The sequence below is a fragment of the Triticum dicoccoides genome, chromosome 5A (genome assembly GCF_002162155.2).
Source record: "Triticum dicoccoides isolate Atlit2015 ecotype Zavitan chromosome 5A, WEW_v2.0, whole genome shotgun sequence".
In the NCBI taxonomy this organism is placed as follows: Eukaryota; Viridiplantae; Streptophyta; class Magnoliopsida; order Poales; family Poaceae; genus Triticum; species Triticum dicoccoides.
The window spans coordinates 550,478,711-550,490,639 of NC_041388.1; the positions used below are offsets into that span (position 1 = coordinate 550,478,711).

The following is an 11,929-nucleotide window of genomic DNA, read 5'->3' on the forward strand; positions in this document are numbered from 1 at the left end:
CATCAGAGCGCGTTTTAGAAAGATCCATTCCAGCATGGCCGACCTCCGCAGCTCCTCCTCCCGCCCCCGTAGCCCTAAGCCCGGTGATTGGGAGAGGTGTTCAGTCCCGCACAGTCAATTAGTCGAACTGCAGACTAAGGGATTTCTCCCTCCGGCGTATATAGTACCCGCTCGAGCCGGGCTTGCCACCTACAATGGCGGGGAGCAACCGGAGAGCTTTCCCTGCCCCTCTATGGGGGAACGGGTCTGCCTTGTTCCCTATTTATTAAGAGGACTCGGATTTCCAATTCATCCGTTCCTCCGCGGGCTCTTGGAGTTCTACGGCCTCCAGTTACACAATTTCACCCCCGCCTCCATCCTACATATCGCCGGCTATGTTGCTCTCTGCGAGTTGTTCCTGGGCTGCAAGGCTCACTTCGAGTTGTGGAAAAGGCTATTTTGCCTCATCCCTCGCACACAGAGGGGGTCACTTTATCAAGTGGGCGGAGCCGAAATATGGCGCATCGCCAATACCGAATACCTGTCTGATACCCCGAAGAAGTCATCCGAAGACTGGCCTTCGGAATGGTTTTATATGGAGGACGTTCTCCTTCCGGACCCTTTTCGGCGGGGTCTTCCTGAGTTCAACAATGCTCCTCTGAAGGAACGCCGAAGTTGGCGCCCACGGAGCACCCAGGTGGAAAACAATGGAGAAGTCCTCTATCTGATGAACCGGATTAAAGCACTGGCTCGATCAGGATTGACAGTAATCGAAGTTATGTCGATTTGCATAATGCGGGGAGTGCAACCACTTCAATATCGTGGGCACCCCTTGTGGTGTTTTAACGGGGCGGATGATGCCACCCGCTGCGGGCCTAAGGGTCCGGACAATGCCGCCGCTTTAGCGAAAATTCAGTCCGAATTATTCAAGGGTGAGGAAGAGGAGTTCACCCGCATGAAACCACGGGATGGATTCTCCATGTACAATCCTCCAAGCTGGGTAAGTTATATCTCCCTACTCCCATTTCTCCCACATTCTTTGTCGTAAGTATTCACCTTGCCATTTTGCGGCAGGAATTGCGAAAAGCCATAAAGGAGGTCAGCAGCCCTTCTCCACAACCAGAGGACCCTGACCGGGCCCTCGACTCCGGACTTGAAGTAGATCCGATTATATTCGTGGAGCTGATAGACCGGCAGTTCTATCAGTTAAGCTGCGATGATGCCATGGTGGCCATTATGGCTGACTATCCCGGACTGCTCCCTGCATCGCACGTAAGAAAAACCAAAAATCCCAACTCCAAAAACTAGGATCCCCTTTTAGACACTTCACCCACCACATACACATGGCATTTTTACAGAAAAGGCATTCAGGACGCCCTGCCGAACCCGCATCAACTCGCCAACAAGAGGCACCGAGGCCGGGTAGGCCAAAAAGGAAGGCGGTCAGGACGGAGACGCCGACGCAAAGGTATGACAAAAAACCCCGCTCCGTGGTTGTCGTATTTCTCGAAATATAATGATGCCCGTGTTTCTTTAACAGAAAAACGCTCGCCAGAATATGTTCGGTGATGTTACTAATCACGCTTCCACCAGTCGGGTGCCAGGACCGGACATAGAGGCGGAAACCGATATGAGGCGGGTGCCGGATAATCCCCCTACAGAGGATGCAGATAGATTATCCACTACAAACTCAGAAGTGGAAAGCGCCATGAATCATAGGCGCCGCCGGGCCGTACTCCGCGACGCTTGTTTCTCACTACAGGCATTTGATGCCTTCAATTCTGGAGAGGCGTACCTCTGAGCTGCTCAAGATGGTCTAGCCAGAGCCACGGATTAGTATGTAAAGGATGTATGGGTAAGCAAATCTAACAATTTATATGTATCAGTAGCCCCTGAGACTTGAAAGAGTTAGCAGAACTGATTTAAGGATCATCTTTATTGTGCAGGTTCTTACAGAGAAGAATACTAGGCTGTCACAGGAGCTAGAGGAATGCAAGACCCAACTGCGGGCCGCTGTTGCCGCATTGCAGGAACCGAAAAATTCACTCGCTGGTAACATTTACTTTAAAGAATGATAGTTACCATATAGCGTGCGGCGTGGCTGCAGATCTAACAATAGATGTTGCAGATGAATCCGGAGAAAATCCGGAGGACCAGCATGTTTTGCGACAGCTAGAGGCTGGCAAACGCGTGCTGACTGAGGTTAGGCGGGAGAAAAACAATCTCCAAGATGCCAATATCAAGCTCAGCGTGGAACTAAAAGACGTTCGAGCCCAGCTTGCAGACTCCGAGATGGAGAATAAGCGGCTTCGGCGCGACATTTTCAGTAAGTGCTTGAACGAATCCTTTTAAAGGAGTTCGGCGAAGAAGCCGACTAACAACGTTATGTTTGTAGGTATGCTGACGGGTCGTCCCGCGGAGGAAATGCCCGTGTCTGCGGGTGATCTTCTATCTGAGCTCTCACATCTGTATGAACAAGTTCGGCAGGTGATGCAAGGTGTTGCCCAGGCCTTGTGGCCATCCGTCTCCCTGCCAGAGGGCGTTGCAGAGCTTACGGAGAAGCTCAAGGGAGCACGGCGGCGCTTCCGATTATGGAAGATATCGGCCTGCCGACAGGGTGCCAGAGAAGCCTGGGCCATGGTGAAGACGCGGTATACCAAGGCAGACCCAAATCACATGGCCGAGGTCGGACCTGTGGGGCCCGATGGAAAAGAGATCCCCGTTAGCTTAGTTTATGGGCAAGTTGAATTAGCCGCAAAGTATTCCCAAAAGGATTGTAAGCTAGACCGCCTGTTGGATGGTATAGAAGAGGAATTTAGTCAGTCTGCATGACTATGTAATTAAAGTGACATGTATAATGCCTTCTAGCCGGATTGTAGATCATTTGTCTTGGCGGACCTTTTCGCTTCAACCTCGGGACCCGATAGTCCGGAGTGTATCTGAATACCCGCTCAGTTATATAAGAACCGGGGTATGCGTGGAGACTAGGCGTAGGGGTCATTAGTGCTTGAACAGACAAGTGCCCAACTAGTTATGTTATATTACATGGGTAGTAAGAAACATCTTCCAGGGAGAATAGTTCCGTTAAGGGTTCCTTTCCCTGGATAGGCAAGCCCTAAAGTGCATGTCCGGACTGCGATAGGAAACGCAGGAAAAACATCTGGGGGCGGATATGGACAATAAATAAAAATTATCTTTTGTTCACCGACCGAATATTCCCTTAAGAACGCTAGATTTCGGCTTCACCCTGTCTGAGGTACACATCCGGCTGACCCGGCAGTAACAATCGCAGAGGTGCTCCCCTTATGCCGTAGCCGAATTAATAGGAATGTAGGGCATAAATACAAGAGCCGGGCAACCCAGCTTGGCCAAAACTTAAGTCATATCGATGCATATAATGGCGAAAAAGGTACATGTGGAAGCATGACACATGTGCGGGGCCTAAGGCCCAGATAAATAATTAAGCTTCTGCGAAAGAAGCCCCCAGGTATGATGAGCGCGGCTAGCGCATCTATAATGTGCAAGCGAGGCACAAGTTGGCCCTTGAAGACCTAGAGAAAGAATAAAAGAAAGGAAGAAAGAAAAACAAGACAGATAATGTATATGCAAAAGATGGACACAAGGAGGGGACGAACATAGAGTCCGGTGCTAGGCGTAGAATCTTTGGAGCCTGGCCGCGTTCCATGGGTTCGGCTCGAGTCGACTAGTCGATGCATCTCGCAGTCGGTACGCTCCACCGGTCAGAACTTGGTCAATAATGAAGGGACCTTCCCATTTGGGCTCGAGCTTGTTCTTTTTCTTATTCGGCAGGCATAGAACTAGTTCGCCAATGTTATAAGTTTTGGCCCGTACTTCTCTGCTTTGGTATCTGCGAGCCTGTTGCTGATAAAATGCGGAACGGGCTTTGGCTACGTCGCGCTCCTCCTTCAGGGTGTCCAGACTATCCTGCCGATCGAGCTCGGCTTCTCTTTCTTCGTACATGCGCACTCGAGGTGAGTCATGAATTATGTCACAGGGCAAGACTGCCTCTACGTCGTACACCATAAAGAAGGGTGTATATCTGGTACTACGATTCGGCGTGGTCCGCAGCCCCCCAGAGTACGGAGTCGAACTCCTCTACCCAATGCGTGTTAGATTCCGTTAAGGAACACGCTAATCTGGGTTTAATGTCGCTCATTATAAGAGCGTTTGCTTGCTCGACTTGGCCGTTGGTTTGTGGGTGATAGACTGAAGCATAATCGAGCTTGATGCCCATTTTGCTGCACCAGAGTTTTACCTCATCGGCTGTGAAGTTTGTGCCATTGTTAGTGATGATGCTGTGGGGGACGCCATAACGGTGTACGACCCCAGATATGAAGTCTATCACTGGTCCGGATTCGGCTGTTTTAACAGGTTTGGCCTCTATCCATTTGGTGAATTTATCCACCATGACCAGTAAGTATTTTTTTCTTGTGGGTTCCCTCTATAAGGGGTCCAACCATGTCAAGCCCCCAGACCGCGAAGGGCCACGTAATGGGGATTGTTTGGAGGGCGGTGGGTGGCATGTGGCTTTGATTTGCAAAGAGCTGGCAACCGGCGCAACGTTGGACCAAGTCTTGTGCATCTGTCCGGGCCATTGGCCAATAGAATTCTGTACGGAAGGCCTTGCTTACAAAAGCCCGGGTTGCGGCGTGGTGACCGCCGAGTTCGGCGTGGATTTCTGCCAAAAGGTTCCGCCCTTCCTCTTTGGAGATGCACCTTTGAAGGACTCCGGTAGTGCTTTTTTTATACAATTCTCCCTCGTGGACCCTGTAGGCCTTAGATCGCCGCACTATGCAGCGTGCCTCATTTTGGTCCTCCAGAAGTTCCTGCCGAGTTAGGTAGGCCAGGAATGGTTCTGTCCACGGGGCAATAATGGCCATTATTACGTGGGCTGAAGGTGTTATTTCGGTGGCGGAGCCTCCGATTGTGTCAGAGTGCTCGGTATCGGGCATTTTGGCCGGGTCCGGACTATTGTTACCGGTGTCCCCTTCCCATACTACGGATAGCTTGAATAACCTTTCCAAAAATGTGTTGGGGGGGGGGACCGCATCGCGTTTTGCGCCGATGCGGGCGAGGATATCCGCCGCTTGATTGTTTTCCCGAGCCACATGATGAAATTCGAGTTCCTCAAACCGAGCTGACATTTTTAGGACGGCGTTTCGGTAGGCCGCCATTTTCGGATCCTTGGCGTCAAAGTCTCCATTTATTTGGGATATTGCAAGGTTTGAATCCCCACGCACCTCCAGGCGTTGAATGCCCATGGAGACTGCCATCCGAAGACCATGCAACAGAGCTTCGTATTCAGCTGCGTTGTTGGAGTCTGTATACAATATTTGTAGTGCGTACTGAACGATATCTCTGGTTGGGGACGTCAGGACGATGCCAGCCCCTAGACCAGCCAACATTTTAGAACCGTCAAAGTGCATGATCCAATTGGAGTATGCGCCGTACTCTTTAGGGAGTTCGGCCTCCATCCATTCGGTGACAAAGTCAGCCAATATTTGCGACTTAATGGCCCGTCGAGATTTGTATGTTATGTCGAATGGGAGGAGCTCAATGGTCCATTTAGCAATTTGGCCCGTAGCATCGCGGTTGTTTATAATATCATTAAGTGGCACTTCTGAGGCTACTGTAATCGAACACTCTTGAAAGTAGTGTCGCAGCTTCCGGGATGCCGTGAATACCGCATAGGCTATCTTTTGATAATGTGGGTACCGTGATTTGCATGGAGTGAGGACAGTGGATACATAGTATACCGGCTTTTGGAGATGGAATTTATGTCCGTCGGCTTCTTGTTCGACGACAAGCATTGCGCTTACAACTTGATGAGTTGCCGTAATGTACAACAACATTGGTTCGCCGATGTTTGGCGCGGCCAGGATTGGGTTGGTTTCCAAAATGGCCTTTATTTCTTCCAATCTGGCTGTGGCAGCGTCCGTCCACTCAAAGTGTTTGGTGTGTCGAAGGAGGCGATAAAGGGGTAAAGCCTTTTCTCCTAAGCGGGAGATAAAGCGGCTTAGAGCTGCCACGCATCCAGTTAACTTCTGGATTTGTTTGAGGTCTGTTGGGGTAGCCAACTGTGACAAAACTCGGATTTTGGCCGGATTAGCTTCAATACCTCTACTGGAGACAATGAAACCTACAAGCTTTCCGGTTGGTACGCTGAAAACGCATTTTTCCGGATTGAGCTTGTTGTCGTATATTCGGAGCTTGTCGAATGTGAGCCTCAAGTCGTCTATCAAAGAGTCGACGTGCTTGGTTGTGACGACCACATCGTCTACGTATGCCTCTACTGTTTTGCCAATTTGTTTCTCCAGACATGTCTGAATCATGCGCTGATATGTTGCGCCGGCGTTTTTGAGCCCAAAAGGCATTGTGTTGAAACAGAAGGGACCGTATGGTGTGATGAATGCCGTTGCGGCTTGGTCAGACTCCGCCATCTTGATTTGGTGGTAACCGGAGTATGCTTCGAGGAAACACAATGACTCGTGTCCTGTGGTAGCATCGATAATTTGATCGATGCGGGGGAGGGGGAAGGGATCCTTTGGGTAAGCTTTATTGAGGTCCTTGAAATCGACACAAAGGCGCCATGATTTATCCTTCTTTGGTACTATCACTAGGTTAGCTAGCCAGTCCGGGTGTTTTATCTCTCTGATGAATCCGGCCTCCAACAACTTGGCTAGTTCCTCTCCCATGGCATGTCTCTTAGGTTCGGAGAAACGCCGAAGAGCTTGCTTGACCGGCTTGAATCCCTTTAGGATATTGAGGCTATGCTCGGCCAGCTTGCGTGGGATTCCTGGCATGTCTAAGGGGTGCCAAGCGAATATGTCCCAATTCTCGCGCAGGAACTCTCGTAGTGCGGCGTCCATGGCGGGGTTTAACTGTGCCCCGATGGAGGCTGTTTTTGTAGGGTCCGTTGGGTGGACTTGGAATTTGACTATTTCGTCCGCTGGTTTAAAAGAGGTGGACTTGGATCTCTTATCGAGTATCACGTCGTCCCTGTCCACTGTGGAGCGTAGCGTGGTTAATTCCTCGGCCGAGAGGGCTTCGCATAATGCCTCGAGGGCCAGTGCGGCTGTTTTATTTTCGGCGCGGAGTGCTGTGTCCAGATCACTGGCGAGGGTGATGATTCCGTTGGGCCCGGGCATTTTGAGCTTCATGTACCCATAATGGGGTACAACTTGGAAGATCGTGAATGCCTCACGTCCTAAAAGGGCGTGGTATCCACTGCTGAACATAGCCACTTGAAATGTAATTTCTTCGGACCTATAATTCTCTGGCGTACCGAATACCACATCTAGTGTGATTTTCCCAGTGCATCGTGCCTCCCGACTGGATATGATTCCCCTGAAGGTTGTGCTACTTTGCTCAATGCGGTTCCAGTCTATTTCCATTTTTCGAAGAGTTTCCTCGTAGATGAGGTTTAATCCGCTGCCGCCGTCCATGAGTACTTTGGTGAGTCGAAAGCCGTCCATAGTTGGACTGAGGACCAGTGCGGCTGATGCTGAGGCTGTTCAGAATTTAGGTTCATCACTGGCATTGAAGGTAATAGTCGTGTCACTCCATGGATTTATTGCTGCTATGTGGTAGATTCCGGCCATGCTGCGGAGTGTTCACTTGCGCCTATTATTTGACGCAAAGGTCTCAAAGACTGTTAACACCGTATTGTTATCCACGGGATGTGCTCTGTGGCATTTGGGATAAGAAGATCCTCACCACTTTTGGCCACCTGCTGGAGTATCCAACATGCTCTAAGGCTGTGTTTCGGTATTGTATCCACCGTACTATGAATTTTGCAGGGTCCATTAAGCCATCCCTCTAGTACGGTTCCATGCCCTGTAGAGGATTTTTGTTTCTTTGCAACTAGCTCAGGTGTCTTACGATAGTGCACCCTTTTACTTCGGACTAGGTGTGTATTCGGAGCCGGATTATCCCAAAATTTTGTTTCGGTTTTCTAGGCGTTTTCCATCGCACAGTACTTTCGTACTATGGACGCCAAGTCAGCGAAGCGTGATATGTCTCGGCGACTTAAGGTGTTAAGGATTCCCTTGTCCATGCAATTATTGCAGAAAAGTGAGACTGCATCTTCCTCGCGACAGTCCTTAACCTTGTTCATCACAAGGAGGAATCTGGCCCAATAATGATATATTGTTTCATGGGGCTCTTGCCTGATGTGGGAAAGATCGTTTATGTCTGGGTGGGTGGGTGGATTTGAGTCTGAACCCCTACCCGATCTGAGACCCAGGGGCCGAGGAGTTTGTCAATCTTGGAAGTTCGGGTTCCGGAGTGTTACCCGATAACTCTGGCCTGCTGCCTGATTCTAGGTTCAGGGCTTGGGTGATTTCCTCCCGTAAGCGGGTATCCGGCTCGGAGAGCTTGGGAATCCGGACATAATTAGTCCACAAAATAGAGGAAGAGTTGCCGCATTATTCCTCCACCATCGCAACGTGATGGGTGACCGATGGAGAGTTAATCTCCCTTTGATCGGGTTTAAGCCCAATCCGATCATAGTCCGTAGTGACTCCCAAGGCGGCGATGCGATCCAAGAGTTTGTTTAGGGAAGATATCTCCACTGGATCCATCTACTCGGCGACTTCCGAGCCGACGTGGAGGCTGTTTTTGATGACCCGAGAAGTCATCGTCGGTGCAGCGGCCGAACGGGCAGTCATGACGAAACTGCCTAGCCGGAGAGTTTGGCCGACAGCCAAAGCTCCCCCCGGCGGTAATGTTGCTTTTAACAACGAGACGAGGCATCCTTCCTTACGGCGACGTCACAGAGGAACTCTCAATGAAAACACCAATATCGGTGTCAAAACCGGCGGATCTCGGGTAGGGGGTCCCGAACTGTGCGTCTAAGGCGGATGGTAACAGGAGACAGGGGACACGATGTTTTGCCCAAGTTCGGGCCCTCTTGATGGAGGTAAAACCCTACGTCATGCTTGATTTATTCTTGATGATATGAGTATTACAAGAGCTGATCTACCACGAGATCGGAGAGGCTAAACCCTAGAAGCTAGCCTATGGTATGATTGTATGTTGTCCTACGGACTAAAACCCTCCGGTTTATATAGACACCGGAGGGGGCTAGGGTTACACAAGGTCGGTTACAAAGGAGGAGATATACATATCCGTATTGCCTAGCTTGCATTCCATGCCAAGTAGAATCCCATCCGGACACGAGACGAAGTCTTCAATCTTGTATTTTCATAGTCCAACAGTCCAACCAAAGAATATAGTCCGGCTGTTCGGATACCCCCTAATCCATGACTCACTCAACCCCCATTCTGATGGTGTGCCTAACATAGTCGGAGTAGTGGCGGAGGTAGAGGGTGGACAGGATGGGCCACGGCCCACCCTGGCATTTTTGGAATAGATGTATAGCATAGGAAAAAAGGTAAAAAAATATTGTTTATGAACACTTCTATTGTTGGCCCACCCTGGCTTATTGGGCTAGATCTGCTACTGAGTCGGAGGGCGCGTGTCTTCGTCGGATCCGCGGGATTTGGTCGGTGTTGGTCTTCGATGGATCTGTTTGAATTCGGTCTTCGTTCGTCTTCATTCGGATGTTTACAGGTTTGATCCTTCTGATCTACTCCTCCGTTTGAAATTACTTGTTGCGGAAATGGATGTATCTAGATGTAAGGGAGTACGAGGCGATAGTTGTTACTCTGGTGTGTTCGTCCTATGGGGTCTTAGCATGACGACTTCTCGACTGTATATTACAACAAGGTTTGCCCGGCTCCGGTGAGGGAGGGGCGACGGCGGCGGCGAGCCTTCGGCTCAATCCAGTGATCCACGGACATGGTTGTAATTTTTATTACTCCTGTTGTTCTTTGTACTACTATGATTAAAAATGAATAGATTGGAAATTTCTTGAAAAAAAAGTTGTTGATAAGAAAGTTTCGTTTTAGGAAACAAAAGAATAACGATCCACATTGGATACATATATATATATGCCTAATTAAAATTAAAAAAATAGAACAAACAAAAGCACATACATTGTGTACGAGCTTAATTACAGCTCTTCATTTTGTGTACTGCGAAAACAAATCGAATGGCGTGTGCTACGTAGTACGTGGCCACATGACTAGTTCCATATCAGCTGGAGTAGGCCAAGTAGGTCTTGATGTCCGAGGTGGAGAAGCCGTTGAAGTTGGAGCCGGAGGCGGTGGTGTAGGCGCCCATGTCGTCGAACACGAGCCAGTCCCCCACGCTCATCTCTGGCAGCTGGTACCCGGTCACCACCGTGTCGAGGGAGTCGCACGTCGGCCCGAACACCGTCGACGTGTACGTCTTCTCGCCGGCGCGCGGCACGGCGAGCGGCCTCGGGTGCGGCACGTAGTGGTCCATGGGGATGCAGCTGAGGGTGCCGTAGAGGCCGTCGTCGATCCAGTACTCGCGTACCTCACCGCGAGTGCGCTTCCCGATGACCCGCGCCGCCATCGTGAAGGCGGTCTCGGCGAAGTACCTCCCCGGCTCGCCTATCACCTCCACGCACGGAAGCTCCCCGAAGTAGCGCTCGAGCGCCGCGTTGATGACCGCGGCCGCCTCGTCGAACGCCGGGCCGGCCATGAACCCGCCGCCGATATCGAGCACGCGCATGGGCGGCATGCCGAGCCCGGCTGCCGCGTCGAAGACCCCGCGCGCGGCCTCGATGGCGCCCCGGTACACGTCCGTGTTGGACGCGCCGCTCCCGACGTGGAACGACACGCCGGCCACGTTGAGCCCCTCGCGCTGGGCGGCGCGGAGGAGCGGCAGGACCTCGTCCTCGTGCGCGCCGTACTTGGTCCCGAGGTCCACCCGGGCCCCGCCGCCGTCGGGGCCCTTGATGCGGAGGATGAGCTCACAGCCGGGGTGGCAGCGCTTCACCTTGACCACCTCCTCCTCGGAGTCGTAGGTGGCGAGGCTGACGCCCACCTCGGCGGCGTACTCGAGGTGCGCCTCGGGCTTGCACGGTTTGGCGTACACGATGCTACCGGGCTGCACGCCGAGCGCGAGCACGGCCTCGATCTCCCTGCGGCTGGCGCAGTCGAAGCCCGCCCCGAGCGCGGCCAGCGCGCCGAGCAGCGCCGGCTCCGGGTTGCACTTGACGGCGTAGCAGGCGCGCACGCCGGGGAGCGCGCGGCGCCAGCCGCGGTACAGGTCGACGACCCGGGCGAGGTCGAAGACGTAGAAGGCGCTCCGCACGCCGCCGGCGGCGATGGTGCGCATGAGCGCGGCGACGGCGTCCTTCTCCTTGAGCGCGTCCCGCCGGAACGCCAGCACCTTCTTGTCCTTCACCCCCGGCGCCACCAGCACCGCCTGCATCGGGCTGCTTCCCACCATGTCGACGACGGATGCGACTGTGAATATCTCACTTAAACAATGAGAGCCTAGCTCTGCGAGGTAAGTTACGGTTTCTCGGGGCGTGGCACGTGCACGAGCAGCTGTGTGGACTGCGGCGAGAAGATCGCTGGCTCGGGGAATGCTTCTTGGCGTGTGTGGCTTGTTGGTTTGGTTGCGACGGGCTCGGCGTCTTATATAGCGCTCTGGGGCCTCTGCCGGCGGCTTGGTGGCGAAGGACGAACCTAGAAGAAGTGGCCGGGTTAGGTTAGGTGGTGCGCGGTCAGAGAGCTCCGACGGTAGGTAGGCTGGCGCACTAGCTGGGGGAGCGCGCGGCATCCCGTCCCTCGTCCCCCGTTGTCTCTGAAACGGTGCGGTGTGGTGTGCGGCACAGCGCCAACGACTCTGAACACTTCGTCGCTTGCTGCGGCTGGTTCGAGGACCCTTCTTCGTTGCTTTGCTAGATCCGGGACTCTGTGTCGGGTCCGGTCAAACAAAATGGGAAGCTGCGCATGCTGTTCTTTATTCGGCTGCAATTTCAAAAGGGCTTCTAGGACATGTTCGCGGCACGTGTTGCCGAGCCTCTGTCCATTTTGGGCCGGCAAGC

At 52.3% G+C, this 11,929-nt stretch overlaps 1 protein-coding gene across 1 annotated transcript; it reads right to left on the reverse strand.

The window, feature by feature from the left end:
- Window positions 1-9,869: 9,869 nt before the first annotated feature.
- On the reverse strand, window positions 9,870-11,471 carry LOC119302717 (ornithine decarboxylase-like). Its single transcript, XM_037579760.1, has one exon. The coding sequence runs from the start codon at window positions 11,323-11,325 to the stop codon at window positions 10,099-10,101; it is 1,227 nt and encodes a 408-aa protein (XP_037435657.1). The 5' UTR covers window positions 11,326-11,471; the 3' UTR covers window positions 9,870-10,098.
- Window positions 11,472-11,929: the final 458 nt, after the last annotated feature.